We start from the raw sequence: 13,744 nt of genomic DNA on the forward strand, positions 1-13,744 counted from the left end.
TTCTTTTTCTCTTTATTTTTTCTTTCTTTCCTTTCTTCCATTTGTGTCCTAGAGCTCAGTCTGTAGACCAAGCTGACCTGGAACTCAAAAATAAAAGATCCACCTGCCTCCGCCCCAAGTGCCGGGATTAAAGGTATGCAGGACCACTGCCCTTCTGACACCTAGTCTTTAAAAACAAAGGAAGGGGGACAATAGGAAGAACAATACAAGACACCCAATATCAATCTCTGGCCTCTACATATAAATGCATACACAGGCACCGCCTCACAACATACACATGTACATACATGCATATACCCCCCCCCACACACACAAATACAACAAAATGTGTCAAGGAGAGTATTCTAGGCTGTGCAGATCACACCTCATCAGATAAGATCAGCACTTCCTTTTTTTTCTTTTCGTTTTTTCAAGACAGAGTTTCTCTGTTTATAAGTCCTGGCTGTCCTGGAACTCACTTTATAGACCAACCTCGCCTTGAACTCACTGATAACCAACTGCCTTTGCCTCCCAAGTGCTGGAATTAAAGGTGTGTGCCAGTATCACTCAGCCTCTTCCCTTCTTTTGGTAGTAAATTTTTTAAAAGCACAGCAGCATTTTTTTTAAATGCATTATGCTCACTTAAGATGGAATAGTTCAAAATTACACTCAATAAACTATTTTTCCTATAGAAAATTAAGCCCTATTTCAACTGCAAATTTTGAAATAATGTGTATCTCAAATTTAAGTGACCCAAGAATTAAAGATCTTATTTTTTTTCCAGAAAGTGGTGGTACACACCTTTAATCCCAGCACTCAGGAGCCAGAAGCAGATAGGTCTCTGTGAGTTCGAGGCCAGCCTGGTCTGCAGAGTGAGTTCCAGGGCAGGCTCCAAAGCTACAGAGAAACCCTGTCTCGAAAAAACAAAAATAAAAACAAAATTATTTTGTATTTGTGTATGTTTGAAGGCCACATTTGTGCAGGTGCTTGCAGAGCCCAGAAGAGGGCATCGGACACCACAGAGGTGGAGTCAGGTGATGGTGACTGAGAACCACAACCTCAGATCTTCAGGGAGAGTAGCAAAGTGCTCTTACCCACTGACGCTGAGTCCCATCTCAAGTCCTACGCTGTCTTGTCTTTTTTTTTTTTTTTAAGATTTATTTATTTAGCTGAGTGGTAGTGGTAATTCCAGCACTGCAGAAGCAGGTGTATCTTTTGACCCAACCTATAGACCAGGTCAGCCTGGTCTACAGGGTTCTAGAATGAAATCCTGTCTCAAAAAAAGGAAAAGAAATGTAAAAATCTAATTTATAAAAGTGGACAAGACAGCTCAATGGGTAAAGGTGCTAGCTTCTAACATGAGGTCTTGAGTTGGATCCTCCAGTCCTCACGTGGTGGAAGAAAGCAGGCTGCCGAGAGTTGTTCTCTGACCTCTACACACGCTCCATGGTGCCCTCCCCATCCCACATAACAAACTAATTTTTAAAACAATTTATCATTTACGTTTATGTCTGTGTGCTTGCATAAGTTCATATACACCATGTGTGTGTAAGGGTCCAAAGAAGACAGGTGTCAGGTCCCCCCAAACTAGAGTTATAGGTAGTTATGAACTACCCTGGGAACCAAACCCAGGTCCTCTGCAAAACAGCATTGAAACATTGTTCTGGGCTCCTAGATTTAACTTTTTTCTTCTTCTTTTTGTTTTTTGAGCCACCACCAGCTGAAAGAACATTTTTAAAGCAAGTTAGTGGGTGAGCTGAGTGGACGTTAAGAGTCACTGTCACGAGATGACACCATCATAGCTGATTAAGACCACTCTGTTTCAGAGCCCTCCCACCCTATCCCCAGGGGTCAGAAAGACAATTATGCCCTCTTCCTCTCATTCCTCATTCCTTTTGCATCTTCTTTCTTTCTGAACTTATCTTAAAATATACAGTCCATACATAGCATCACCCTAATTTTCCTTGTGTGCCACCAAAGCTAATCCAGAAAACCAGGGGAAAAGATGATCAAATACCAACCACGATACCTCGTGTCCTTGATACAGGAGTCAGCCAGCACAGCCCTGTTTGACTCACCTCCAACAAGGCCATTTACAGGACACAGCTCTGATGTAGGAGGGTCTTCTGTTTTGTGTTGATTTCATTGGTTAATAAAGAAACTGCCTTGGCCATTTGATAGGCCAGCCCTTAGGTGGGTGGAACAGACAGAACAGAATGCTGGGAGGAAGAGGGAAGTGAGGCAATCGCCATGCCTCTCCTCTCTGGGTCAGATGCCATGGAGCCAGCCACCAGGTCAGACATGCTGACTCTTTCTCGGTAAGCCACCACCTCGTGGTGCTACACAGATTATTAGAAATGGGTTAATCAAGATGTGAGAGTTAGCCAGTTAGAGGCTAGGGCTAAGGCCAGGCAGTGTTTAAAAAAATACAATTTGTGTGTTGTTATTTCAGGTGTAAAGCTAGGCATGCGGGAGTCGGGAGAAAAGCAGACCTGCTCACCTCATCACTACATAACTCTACCATCCTCCGTGATGCTGCTCCACAGGCAAACTCTCCCCAGTCTCTAAACAGCCCACATCCTTTCCCTGAAAGCTTCTCCAATCCAAGGACCCTTGTTCCCTCAGCCTGGGTTAGATCCCTGCCACTTACTATGACACTGGCCTCCCAGACACTCCTACTACCCTCAGAACAGGAGGCCTGTGGCTCACACTGCTCAGGCTTAGAGACAGGTTGGTTTGGTAGCAAAGACTCAGCTCAAAGTGGTGCTTTGGAGTCGGTCACTTAGGGTGTACACTTAGGGTGTACAAAGGCCAGCATACAGCCATCCCCAGCTGTGAATACGAGCTAGTTGTATGCTCATGCCAGGTGGAGCCTTGGAATCTACACCATTCCTGGCACCACAACCCTCTCTACACAGTGCTCAGCGCCTTTCCTGAGGACACTATGTCATCTCAGCCTAGATACGCCACAGGACAAGGTCCAGGCACAGATGTTTCCTTTCTTATTAAAATATTTAATAAAAGTAGCTTTCTCTGAAACAAGTTATAAAAGTAAAATTGCAAACTTAGAATTCCTATCCACAAGACAGGAGAGGGAGGGTGAAGCAGATTCTCAGAGGGGACCATGGAAAGTAAAGTTCTAAACAGCACACGAGGAAGGCTCTACTGCTGACGGTGGAGTTCCATTTCAGCGTAGACACACCATCTCAGTTTCCAGAAAAGATATGCCTTTGAATCTGAACATGATTTGGATAAAAATCATGCATTTTTTTAAATGATGGTTACTAATTAATCCTTCTCTCTTCCCAAAATCATAGTACAAGGCAGAATAAATTTTCAGCGGGAGAGCTGATTTTACACACTCCAAAATAAAAATAAGTGGAGCCATATGGTAGCAAAGGTATCTGTAAAAAGTGATGGTTAGTCTTCGGTATCCTGACAGCTTACTGGGAAGTCAGGGGCAGGGCCAGCTCACATATCCAGGAAAGGATGAGAAAGTACAGGGCCTCCCAGCACTGGTCAATCTAGCCACAGCTCAGGGGAGCTATGAGGAGGGGAGGCCCAAGGCGCGTCACAAGCACACCCACCAGATCTCCCAGAGTCCAAGAAGGGCTTGGCTCATCCTAGTACCCCAGCAGCCGCTTGGCTTCTTCACTCTGTGCCTGCAGGGTCTCACTTGCATATTTCTGCAGCAGTTCCATTTTCTTCCTCCGTACAAGCGCCTCCTCGATCTGTGAACACCCACAGTGAAGAAGTCAGCCCTCAGCAAGGCCTCCACCTCTACCACAACCCAGGCAGGGAATACCTGCAGGGGCATACATAGTCAAGACTGTCTGCAAGAACCAACTATTTCCCTCTGGGAACATTCAACCAAAGCTCATCAAGTGGGCCCTGTACTTCACAGACCCCACAGTCCTCTGAGCACATGGTCAGGACCAAAGGCTGCATATGGAATAGAAGGACAAGAAACACCAGGAAGGTGAGCCTAGCTGGAGGAAAGCTCAGCTGGGCGTAACACCCATCCTACCTCCTGCTGCGACGGCACCGGAACGTGAGCAATGAACTTCTGCTGACCATCCTCCCCTGCCTTCTCCTGGCTGCCTTCCTCATCAGACTAAAGAAGACAGACATACAACCATGAATAGGTCACAGCGACATAAGCACTCACACTCTGCAGACAGTGTCACTCATTGGACCTGGTAGCACAAGCCTGTAACTCTACACTTTGGGAAGCTGAGGCAATAGGCCTGCTTCAAGTTCCAGTCAGCCTGGGCTACAGAGTGACCCTGTCTCCAAAATTAACAATAAAAAACCCAAGCACCGTGGAGCTTGAGAGTAATTTTTTTGTTGTTTTTTGGGTTTTTTGTTTGTTTGTTTGTTTTGCTTTTTTGAGACAAGGTTTCTTTGTGTAACAGCTCTGGCTGTCCTGGACCTTGCTCTGTAGTTTAGGCTGGCCTTAAACTCACAAAGATCCTCCTGCTTCTGCCTCTGCCTCCCAAGTGCAAGGATTAAAGGCATGCCCCACTACCACCTGGTTTGGAGAATAATTTTTTTTAAGTATTTATTTATTTATTATACAATATTCTGTCTGTGTGTATTCTGAAGGCCAGAAGAGGGCGCCAGACCTCTTTACAGATGGTTGTGAGTCACCATGTGGTTGCTGGGAATTGAACTCAGAACCTTTGGAAGAACAGGCAATGCTCTTAACCACTGAGCCATCTTTCCAGCCCCTGGAGAATAATTTTTAAGGCTTACCTGAACAACTTAGAGAAACCCTGTCTCAAATTAAAGAGACCTGGGGACAGTCTCAGTGGTATAGGACTTACCTCCCCCAGTACCATAAAAACAAACAAACAAAGCCTAAATTATTTAAAAGGAAAAAATCCTTTCCATTGTTTTTACATAAAGGAAAGTCGGACTTGGGGGGCACTACTCCTCGGCCGTATCACCCCAGCACTACACCTGTCTACACCCGACCCCTGGCCTGCCCTCAGTCCTCACTCGCCATGCGACTCCCAGCACATGCTGCTTACTTTGTTCTTGCTTGAGGCTGAACATGGCTTACAGTGCCACTAACTAAACACCTAAAGAATCAAGCATTATTTGTAACCCAGAGAAAGCCCAGGACATACTGCCGCCATCCTGTTTTAAACGCTCTACTGATCTCTGCAGCAGGTGAGCTGGATCTGGGCAGAAACCTCCACATGCTGTAACACATTCACCAAGTCATCGAACCCATCTCCGAACCTGCTTCTTTCTCTTTCTTTTTTTCTTCTTTAGGTTTTTCGAGACAGGGTTTCTTTGTAGCTTTGGAGCCTGTCCTGGAACTAGCTCTTTTAGACCAGGTTGGCCTTGAACTCACAAAGATCTGCCTGCCTCTGCCTGGGATTAAAGGCATGCACCACCACCACCCAGCTCCTGCTTCTTTCCCAGAGATGAACAAGCAAGTTCTGTCAACTGCACAAGGAAAATCTACCTCATCTCAGAACAGCAAATCGGATGTGTTCTGACTGGTCCAAGCAGCAAGGCCATACTTGGACACTTGTCTGGGGCCCAAGGTGTAGACCACAGCCCCCTCTTCGGTCACAAGCCTCTGCAGAAGCCCAGGGGCCTGTTTCCATCTGTGAAATGGGTGTGGAAGACTACAAAAGACTACTACAGACTACTCACTTCTGTGACCCAAGTGCTGATGTCATGGACTAATAAAGCTCATGTGACCTCAACTGGGTTTATAAACTGTCCCATCTATTCAAAGGAAGCTAACGAGAGCTCCCTTCGCCCTTCCTGTCTGGAACCCTCCCTGTGCTCCATCCTGCAGGTGAGGCAGCTGGGCTCTGAGCCATGACCCAGCCTCCTCCCTGGTGCAGTCTGTAGCTCAGAGAAGAGGACCCCACACCAGTACCTCCTCTTCAGTGACAGCATAGATGTTGATCTCCTCTTCCTCTTCCTCCTCCTCTTCCTTTTCTCCCCTTGCCAGCCGAGCCTCTCTCTCTGCTTTCCATTTTCCCACCAGCTCAGCTCTGACTGAAGACAAAGCAGAATAAAGAGTATTTAAAAACATTCCACTGGGCTACGAGGCCAAGGTAGACCCTCTGGAAAAGGACACCCTGACTGTGCCCTAAAGGGTAAAAATGGCTGCAAAGGACAGTCTGTCCTACAATGCCTCTAGCTTCAAGTGCGTGCAACACAGCTTTTGTAATAATATCTCCAAATCCTCTCCAGTGACTGCCTAACAAGCACACATGAAAAAGGGTCCCACCCTCACCATGCACTCCCAAATTCCTATGGGAACAGATATGGACACACATCTCAGGCTGGCATGGTAGCTTTGCAAGGAGGAAGCACTCCCTTGTACAGACACCACCTCCCTCCCCGTCAGTAAGCTGTCAATGGTACAAGACACAGATCTAAAAGCTACTAATACACTATGAAACAAGCTCAAGAAAAGCTAGCTTATAAGGATCTAGACTGTGACCTGCCAGAAACACGATCAGGACCGAGGAAGATCTGTGGCTTCACCAACTGTTCTGAGCCTAGCAAGACCTGACTGCCTCACCTGCCACCTAGATGTCAGCTCACTAATAGTCCACTGAAGACTGTTAGCCACAATAAAAGGCAGCTTTTGGGACCATGCACTATTTTAAACCATTTTCAAGGGAGAGAAGAGAAGCTAGGTGCCAGCTACATACAGTGACATGCCCACAGCTACATATGGTGACATGCCCACAGCTATCTACAGTGATGCACCCACAGACATACGTTTCTTTTCATACTCTTGTTCCAAAGGCACAATAACTCCATCATCTTCATCCAGGTAACCATAGTATTCAAAGTCAATCGCCTTCATGAGCTCAGCACGCGTCTTTCTGGGAGGAGGGAGGGCTACAAGAAATGGCAACAACTTAGCTGTTCCCATCAAGATCATCCTCGAGCCAAAACTTTTCTCCATACGGTGCTAGAGCCACACATGACACATGGCCATGGAAATGCCACAAAGTCAGCATTTCTCTGTATCATGTATGGGATCAAGAAAGTGGAATCACCTTCTCTAAAGCTAAGTGGACTCAAATTTAAGAAATCTACCCTTGGCTAAGGGTATAAGCCAGTGATTAGAGCCTTGCTTCACATGCTGCAGGCCCTGGGGTCAACCTTCAACATTACAAAACCAGATAAATAACAAGTAAATAAATGGAATCTTCATGATTTAAATCCACAAACTGGGGGTTTAGATCAGTGATGAACTGTGCTAAGCAAGCACAATGTCCCAAGTTCAGTCTGAAGCACCTTCTAGTAACACTCTCAATACACAATCCAGAACAAAGCTTTTTAGGCAGAGATATGCATCAAAGAACTATTCATACAATAGTGAAAACACTAGGGATAAGCTAATACCATAAATATCAGCATGGGGTATCCAGAAACCACTTTAATGCTGTTTCACACTGTGCTTTCTTTCTTCTTCTTCTTCTTTTTTTTTTTTTTGGTTTTTTTTTTTGTTTGTTTGTTTGTTTTTTTAGAGACAGCATTTCTCTGTTTAACAGCACTCTTTGGAGGCAGAAGAAGGTGATCTCTGAGTTCGAGGCCAGCCTGCTTTACAGAATGAGTTCCATGAGATCCAGGGTTACACAGAGAAACCGTTTCTCAAAACAAAAGTCTTGGGCTGGAGAGATGGCTCAGAGGTTAAGAGCAATGACTGCTCTTCCAAAGGTCCTGAGTTCAATTCCCAGCAACCACATGGGGACTCCCAACCATTTGTAGTGAGATCTGGGGCCCTCTTCTGGTGCTGCAAGCAGAATACTGTACACATAATAAATAAATAAATATTTTTTTTAAAAAAGTCTTCTAATTATGAAAACTTGAAGGGCTGGAGAGATGGCTCAGTGGTTAAGAGCACTGGCTGTTCTTCCAGAGGTCCTGAGTTCAATTCCCAGCAACCACATGGTGGCTCACAACCATATGTAATGATATCTGGTGCCCTCCTCTGGTGTGTGGGCATACAAGGAGGCAGAATGTTGTATACATAATAAATAAATAAGTCTTTAAAAAAAAAAAAGAAAAAGAAAACGAAGCCAGGCAGTGGTGGTCCACACCTTTAATCCCAGCACTCAGGAGGCAGAGACAGGCAGATCTCTGTGAGCTCGAGGCCAGCCTGGTCTACAAAGTGAGTTCCAGGACAGGCTTCAAAACTACAGAGAAAACCTGTCTTGGAAAAGCAAGGGGGGGGGGGGGAAACTTGAAAACTGGAAATAAAGGCCTACCAATACTAGCAAAAGAATGGTTAAGTATGACTAATTCACACCACGTGATCCTTTTATTTTTCTTGGTTCTAAAAATCAAAACCAGGGCCTCTGCATACACACTCAGCAAGTGCTTCCCCATCAGCTTAAGCCCGGGACAGGAAGCACTTTAATTCTTCACAACCAACTATGCAGTCAGTAGCTGTTAAGTGATCCATCAAGGAGTGTCCCAGCAAGCAGGCAGGGGACAGCCGTGTTTTGCAGACCTCCACTCACTGCCCACAGCTGGAAATGGCAACTTTATCTGCCATTTCAGTTCATGTCCTGTGACAGGGCGGTCATCACACTAGCAAGAGCAAAAGCACTGCCTTCCTCCTGACCACAGGGACTAGTTTTAAAGTCCAATCATGTGAAAGAAAAGAAAAAATATACACTCTTAGTCAACTGGGACTGAATATCTTCCACCTAAGCCTTGAGAAGGGCCTAGACAAAAACACCAAGATGATACTGATTTACAATCATCTCTGCTGGAGACCTGCATTGGGTCAGCAAGGGGACTCTAAACTCTCTCTTTAGCTGGGCAATGGTGGCACATGCCTTTAATTCCAGCACTTGGGAGGTAGAAACAGGCAGGGGTCTCCATGAGTTCGAGGCCAGCCTGGTCTACAGAGCGAGTTCCAGGACAGGCTCCAAACCCTGTCTGGGGCGGGAGTTCGGACAGCCAGACACTCCTGACTTATGCACACCACTTGAGACTGAGCCAGGCTGTCATCTGAGTCCTGGAGCTCACAAGTTTATGACATGCCTGGGTAACATTGAAAGGGCTCTATGTCAACAACAAAACCTACAGCGAAAATACAAATATACGTTGCGGGCTGAAGACATAAATCATTGGTAGAGTGTTTGCCTGCATGCACAAGGTCTAGGGTTCAATTAACATAGCAGAAAAAGTAAATACATTTAGAAAAAAGTAAATGCGCAATGAGATGCCTGAGTGAGTAAAGGCTTGATGACACGCATGGTCAAGCAGAGAACACCTGCAAGCTGTCCTCGGTAGCACACGATGTTACGGCACACATGACTCCTCACACACACAAATACTCATAACGTAGAGAAATGTTAATTACAATAAAGAAAGATGAAAAGTAAATGCAAAAAAAAAAATTAACAACAACAACAACAAAAAGAAATCCTACATGGTAACACAAGTCTGTAATTCCAAAACTCTGAAGGCGAGTTTGAGGCCAGATGGAATAAAGTCTTAAAAAAAATAAGCTAGGCATCTATAATCCTAGCAGGTGGAGGCAGAAAGATCAGGAGTTCAAAGCCTGGGTTACATGAGACTGTGATCCAAATACATGAAATGAAATTAAGAATAAAATTTTAAAGCTTTTTTTTTGGGGGGAGAGGGGGTGTTTTTTGGTTTTTGTTTTTTTGAGACAGGGTTTCTCTGTAGCATTGGAGCCTGTCCTGGAACTCACTCCATAGACCAGGATGGCCTCAAGCTCACAGAGATCCGCCTGTCTCTGGCTCCTGATTACTGGGACTAAAGGCGTGCACACCATCACCTGGCTCTAAAGCTATTTTTAAAAATCTGGATATTATAACTCCTACACTGCATAGTATATGGCATCCTTCTCTCATTCACTAGCAACAATTAAAGGCCAAAGCCTCCTCAAATATGAGCTACTTACGTTCTTTCTCAAATAGCTCTCTGACACCAGGCAAATCTTTTGCTGCCCCAAAGTACTTGTAGCCACGGTTTCCTGGGACTTCTTTACCTTCATGATCCAGCATTTTAGGACCAACTTTCTTATTGGGGAAGAGAAAAGAAAAATGAATCTGATACATGAACCTACTTTCCTGTGTTTACAGATACATTGAGATAATAATGTCATGCATGGAAAACACCCCACACGGAAAAACAACTGAGGATTATTTTTAAAACCTCTGAAAAATTAACCTAGGGCTAGAGACATAGACCAGGAGTAGAGTGCTTGTCTATCATGCAAACAGCCTTGGTTCAGTCCCAGACCACAAAAACAAGAACCACAGCCTGACATGGTGACACACCTCTAACTTCAGCACGAGAGGGCAAAGGAAGGAGGCCTGACGACCCATGTTCAATTTCACAGCACCCACATGGTAGAAGAGAAAAGGGACCTCTACAAATTGTCCTCTGACCACCAAGTTCGCATTGTGGCATATACATGCATGCACACACACACAAGCGCACACATAAATAAATGTAAATAAATAAATGTCAATAAGAAATATTAAAAGCCAAAAGGAAAAATCAACATGGATATGAATACGGCTCAGCACAGTGCTTGCCTAGCCCCAGATAAAACTGGGTGTGGTGGTGCGTCCCTACAATCCCAGGACTTGAGAGCCTGAAACAAGAAGACTGCCAAAATCCAAGGCTAGGTTAGACTACATATACCCTGGCTACACCGTGAGATTTTGTCTCAAAAACTTAAAGCAAAAACAGAAAAAGAAAAAACATACCAAGGAGCTTAGGGATATAGCCCAATCAGTAGAGGCCTTGCCTAGCTTGCACAAGGTCCTAGGGTCAATCCTAGCACCAAACAAAACCGAGTGTGGTGTACATGCCAGAAACTGCAGCACTCAGGAGGCTGAGGCAGGAAGAAACAGTTCAAGGCTAATCTTGGTGACTGTGAGGCCAACCAGAACTACATGATGCCCAGTCTCAAAAGAAAAACAAGCAAAAACAATAATAAATATCAAAATAAAAACAGAATGGAAATATCAAAGAATATCACAGAATTTTCTCAGCATACTTTTATATGTGGAGATTGCAGTATAAAGTGTATATGCTGAGGCTAGAAAAATGGCTCAGACCTAAGAAACAGGTACTGCTCTTGCAAAAGATCCGAGTTCGATCACCAGCACACATATCAGGTAGCTCACAACTGCCTGAAACTCCAACTCCCAGGAGCTCAAATTCCTCTGACCTCCATGGGCACCAACACTCAACACTCGTGTCTTCATTCTCTCTTTCTCTCTCTCTCTCTCTCACACACACACACACGCACACACACATACATACACACACATACTTAGGCAAAACTAACTCTAAATTTAAAATAAAGTGTATTCCAGGATTGATAGTGCAAGACTTTAATCCCGGCAAAGGCAGATGGATCTCTGTGAGCTCGAGGCCAGTTTTATCTACATAGTGAGTTCCAGTACAGCCAGAGCTATGCAATAGAGACCTTGTTCAAAAATATAAAGTGTGGGTGTGGGTGTCTTACCATAATCTGATACTAAGGGGGAAAAGCCCACAATAGGCAGGAATGTCTCTGGGGAGCACAAGGAAAGAATGTAAGGTGGCCATGTTATTTTAAACAGGTACTCTGCCTAGGCTAAGGCCTGAGCATGCAGTACTTCAGGATTGTGCCACCATCCTTTCCACAGGTATCCTGTCAACAGCTAACAGCTGCTCTTCAACCCTCTTACTATCAGCTGGCTCCCCTTGAGAACCTTGAATAGGCGTGGACTGAACTTAAAAACAATGCACAGTTAGACACGCCCTTCAGCAAGCTCAGCAGTTTGTCTCGGGTACCACTGGTCTCCACAGTCAGGACCACCCAGCTCCTTGATCCTGACCAAGCTATAGCTTACTTACCCCATAGTCAGGACCACCCAGCTCCTTGATTCGGACCTCCCAGTGTCCTTTCTCCCTTAGCAGCTTGTTAATTTCATCATTCAGGTCTCGAATTCGGAATTCCCCTAAACCAGCTAGAAAACAAAACTGCTAATATCAGTTCTTCAAGACGACACGCCCTGAAACAATGAATGTCAACATTCCCAACACATGCACCCAATGTCATAGCTTTACAACGGCTGGCAACACTGTAACAGTCTACTACATAAAACTGCTCATTTAAATTGATAAGAGAGGGCTTAAGGTGGTAATGCACATCTTTAATCCCTGCATTCAGGAGGCAGAGGCAGGCAGATTGCTGTGAGTTCCAGGTCAACCTGGTATACACAGCAAGTTCCAACCTAACCAGGAATACACAGTAAAACCCTATCTCAAAAACAAATAAAATTTAAAATAAGTTAAGTAAGGAAAGCCATCAACATGCAAATAAAGGAAGACCAAGACTATAAACAGATTCACAATAGTGTAGGATTAAAAATTTATTTTAATAACTTCATTCTCAGCAGCAACCAAAAAAAAAAAAAAAAGGAAATGAAATGAAAATGTTTCTGTACTATTTACACCACTACTAAAATGAACCAGTTTAGGTGGTAGGCAACAGTTAGTCTCTCGCAAAGATTCGGCAAGTCTGACTTAAGCACCAATGGCCAGCACCATCCTACGCCGCTCCAGACCTTTCAGAAAAGCAGGGTGCTGCTATGGGACTTCGGGGAAAAGACTATGGGCTTTACAGATCGCCTAGGGGCCCACTGGAAAAGAAATGCACAAAGTGCACGCTCAAGTGCTGACTGCGGTGGCCAAGGACCAGACACAGATGGGCACCCCAACAAACAGGAGGACAGCTGGTGACCACACAGGGCGAGAACCAGCGCGGTCTTCCTGAGGCAGAGGGGAATGGAAAGCTGCAAACGGGCATGTGGAACACTGCAGGGAGGCGTGACCTCCATCAGTCTGTGCTCACAGCTGATGCGGATACGCCAATCAGCCCAAAGTCAGTCCACTTATGTTAGAAATGGCATGCTTCATCTTGAATAAGTCCATTAAAAAAGGAAGAAAAATTAAGGATCAAGAGACAGCTCCATAGTTAAGACCATTTGCGGCTCTTGCAGAGGACCAGTTTGGCTCCCAGCATCCACACCAGGTGGCTCACAACTGCCTGTGACTCCAGCTACAGAGGGAGTCACATAATTGAAAATAAAACCAATTAAAAAAAGAAAAAGATCAGCCAGGCTGGTCGTGCACACTTTTAAACCCAGCACTCGAGAGACAGAGGCAGATGTATCTTCATGAGTTCAAGCCAGGATGGTCTACAAAGAGTTTCAGGACTCCCAGGGTTGTTACACAGAGAAACCTTGTCTAGAAAACCTAACCCCCTCCCCATTAAAAAAAATGTGCATAGCCATCACACTGTTCTGGAGACTGAGGCAAAAGGAACAAAAAAGCTCACGGCTTGCCTGGACTAGAGTTCAAAAGTCAGCCTAAACAACTTAACAAGATCTTGTCTCAAAATAACTATAACTAATACCAAGTAGAGCAAATATGAAAATAAATTTACAAACTTCCATTCCCATAAAATAGCCTCTTAAGCAACAAAAAAACCCATTACTCCCATTTTGAGGATGTGCAACCCTATAGTCAGAAAGAAACTCAAAGCAACCAGTCTTCCCAAAGCAAAGCTAATGCTTACCTTAAAAAAAAAAAAAAAGAAGAAGAAGAAGCCGGGCGATGGTGGCGCACGCCTTTAATCCCAGCAGAGGCAGAGGCAGGTGGATCTCTGTGAGTTCGAGACCAGCCTGGTCTACAGAGCTAGTTCCAGGACAGGCTCCAAAGCCACAGAGAA

General features: G+C 44.8%; 1 protein-coding gene across 1 annotated transcript in view; it reads right to left on the bottom strand.

Annotated features, from left to right (window-relative positions):
- Window positions 1–2,972: 2,972 nt before the first annotated feature.
- The window catches only part of Isy1 (ISY1 splicing factor homolog), a 15,821-nt gene continuing 5,049 nt past the window's right edge, over window positions 2,973–13,744 (bottom strand). Inside the window, exons 6-11 of the mRNA XM_050165435.1 lie at window positions 11,866–11,978; window positions 9,911–10,028; window positions 6,739–6,861; window positions 5,882–6,003; window positions 4,007–4,093; window positions 2,973–3,710 (exon numbers count right to left, since the gene is read on the bottom strand). Coding sequence (XP_050021392.1) covers window positions 3,603–3,710; window positions 4,007–4,093; window positions 5,882–6,003; window positions 6,739–6,861; window positions 9,911–10,028; window positions 11,866–11,978 — 671 coding nt within the window. The 3' untranslated portion in view covers window positions 2,973–3,602. The remainder of the gene's footprint in view (window positions 3,711–4,006; window positions 4,094–5,881; window positions 6,004–6,738; window positions 6,862–9,910; window positions 10,029–11,865; window positions 11,979–13,744) is intronic.

The sequence above is a fragment of the Alexandromys fortis genome, unplaced genomic scaffold (genome assembly GCF_014885135.2).
Source record: "Alexandromys fortis isolate MF-2015 unplaced genomic scaffold, M_Fortis_MF-2015_v1.1 scaffold_158, whole genome shotgun sequence".
Lineage (NCBI taxonomy): Eukaryota > Metazoa > Chordata > Mammalia > Rodentia > Cricetidae > Alexandromys > Alexandromys fortis.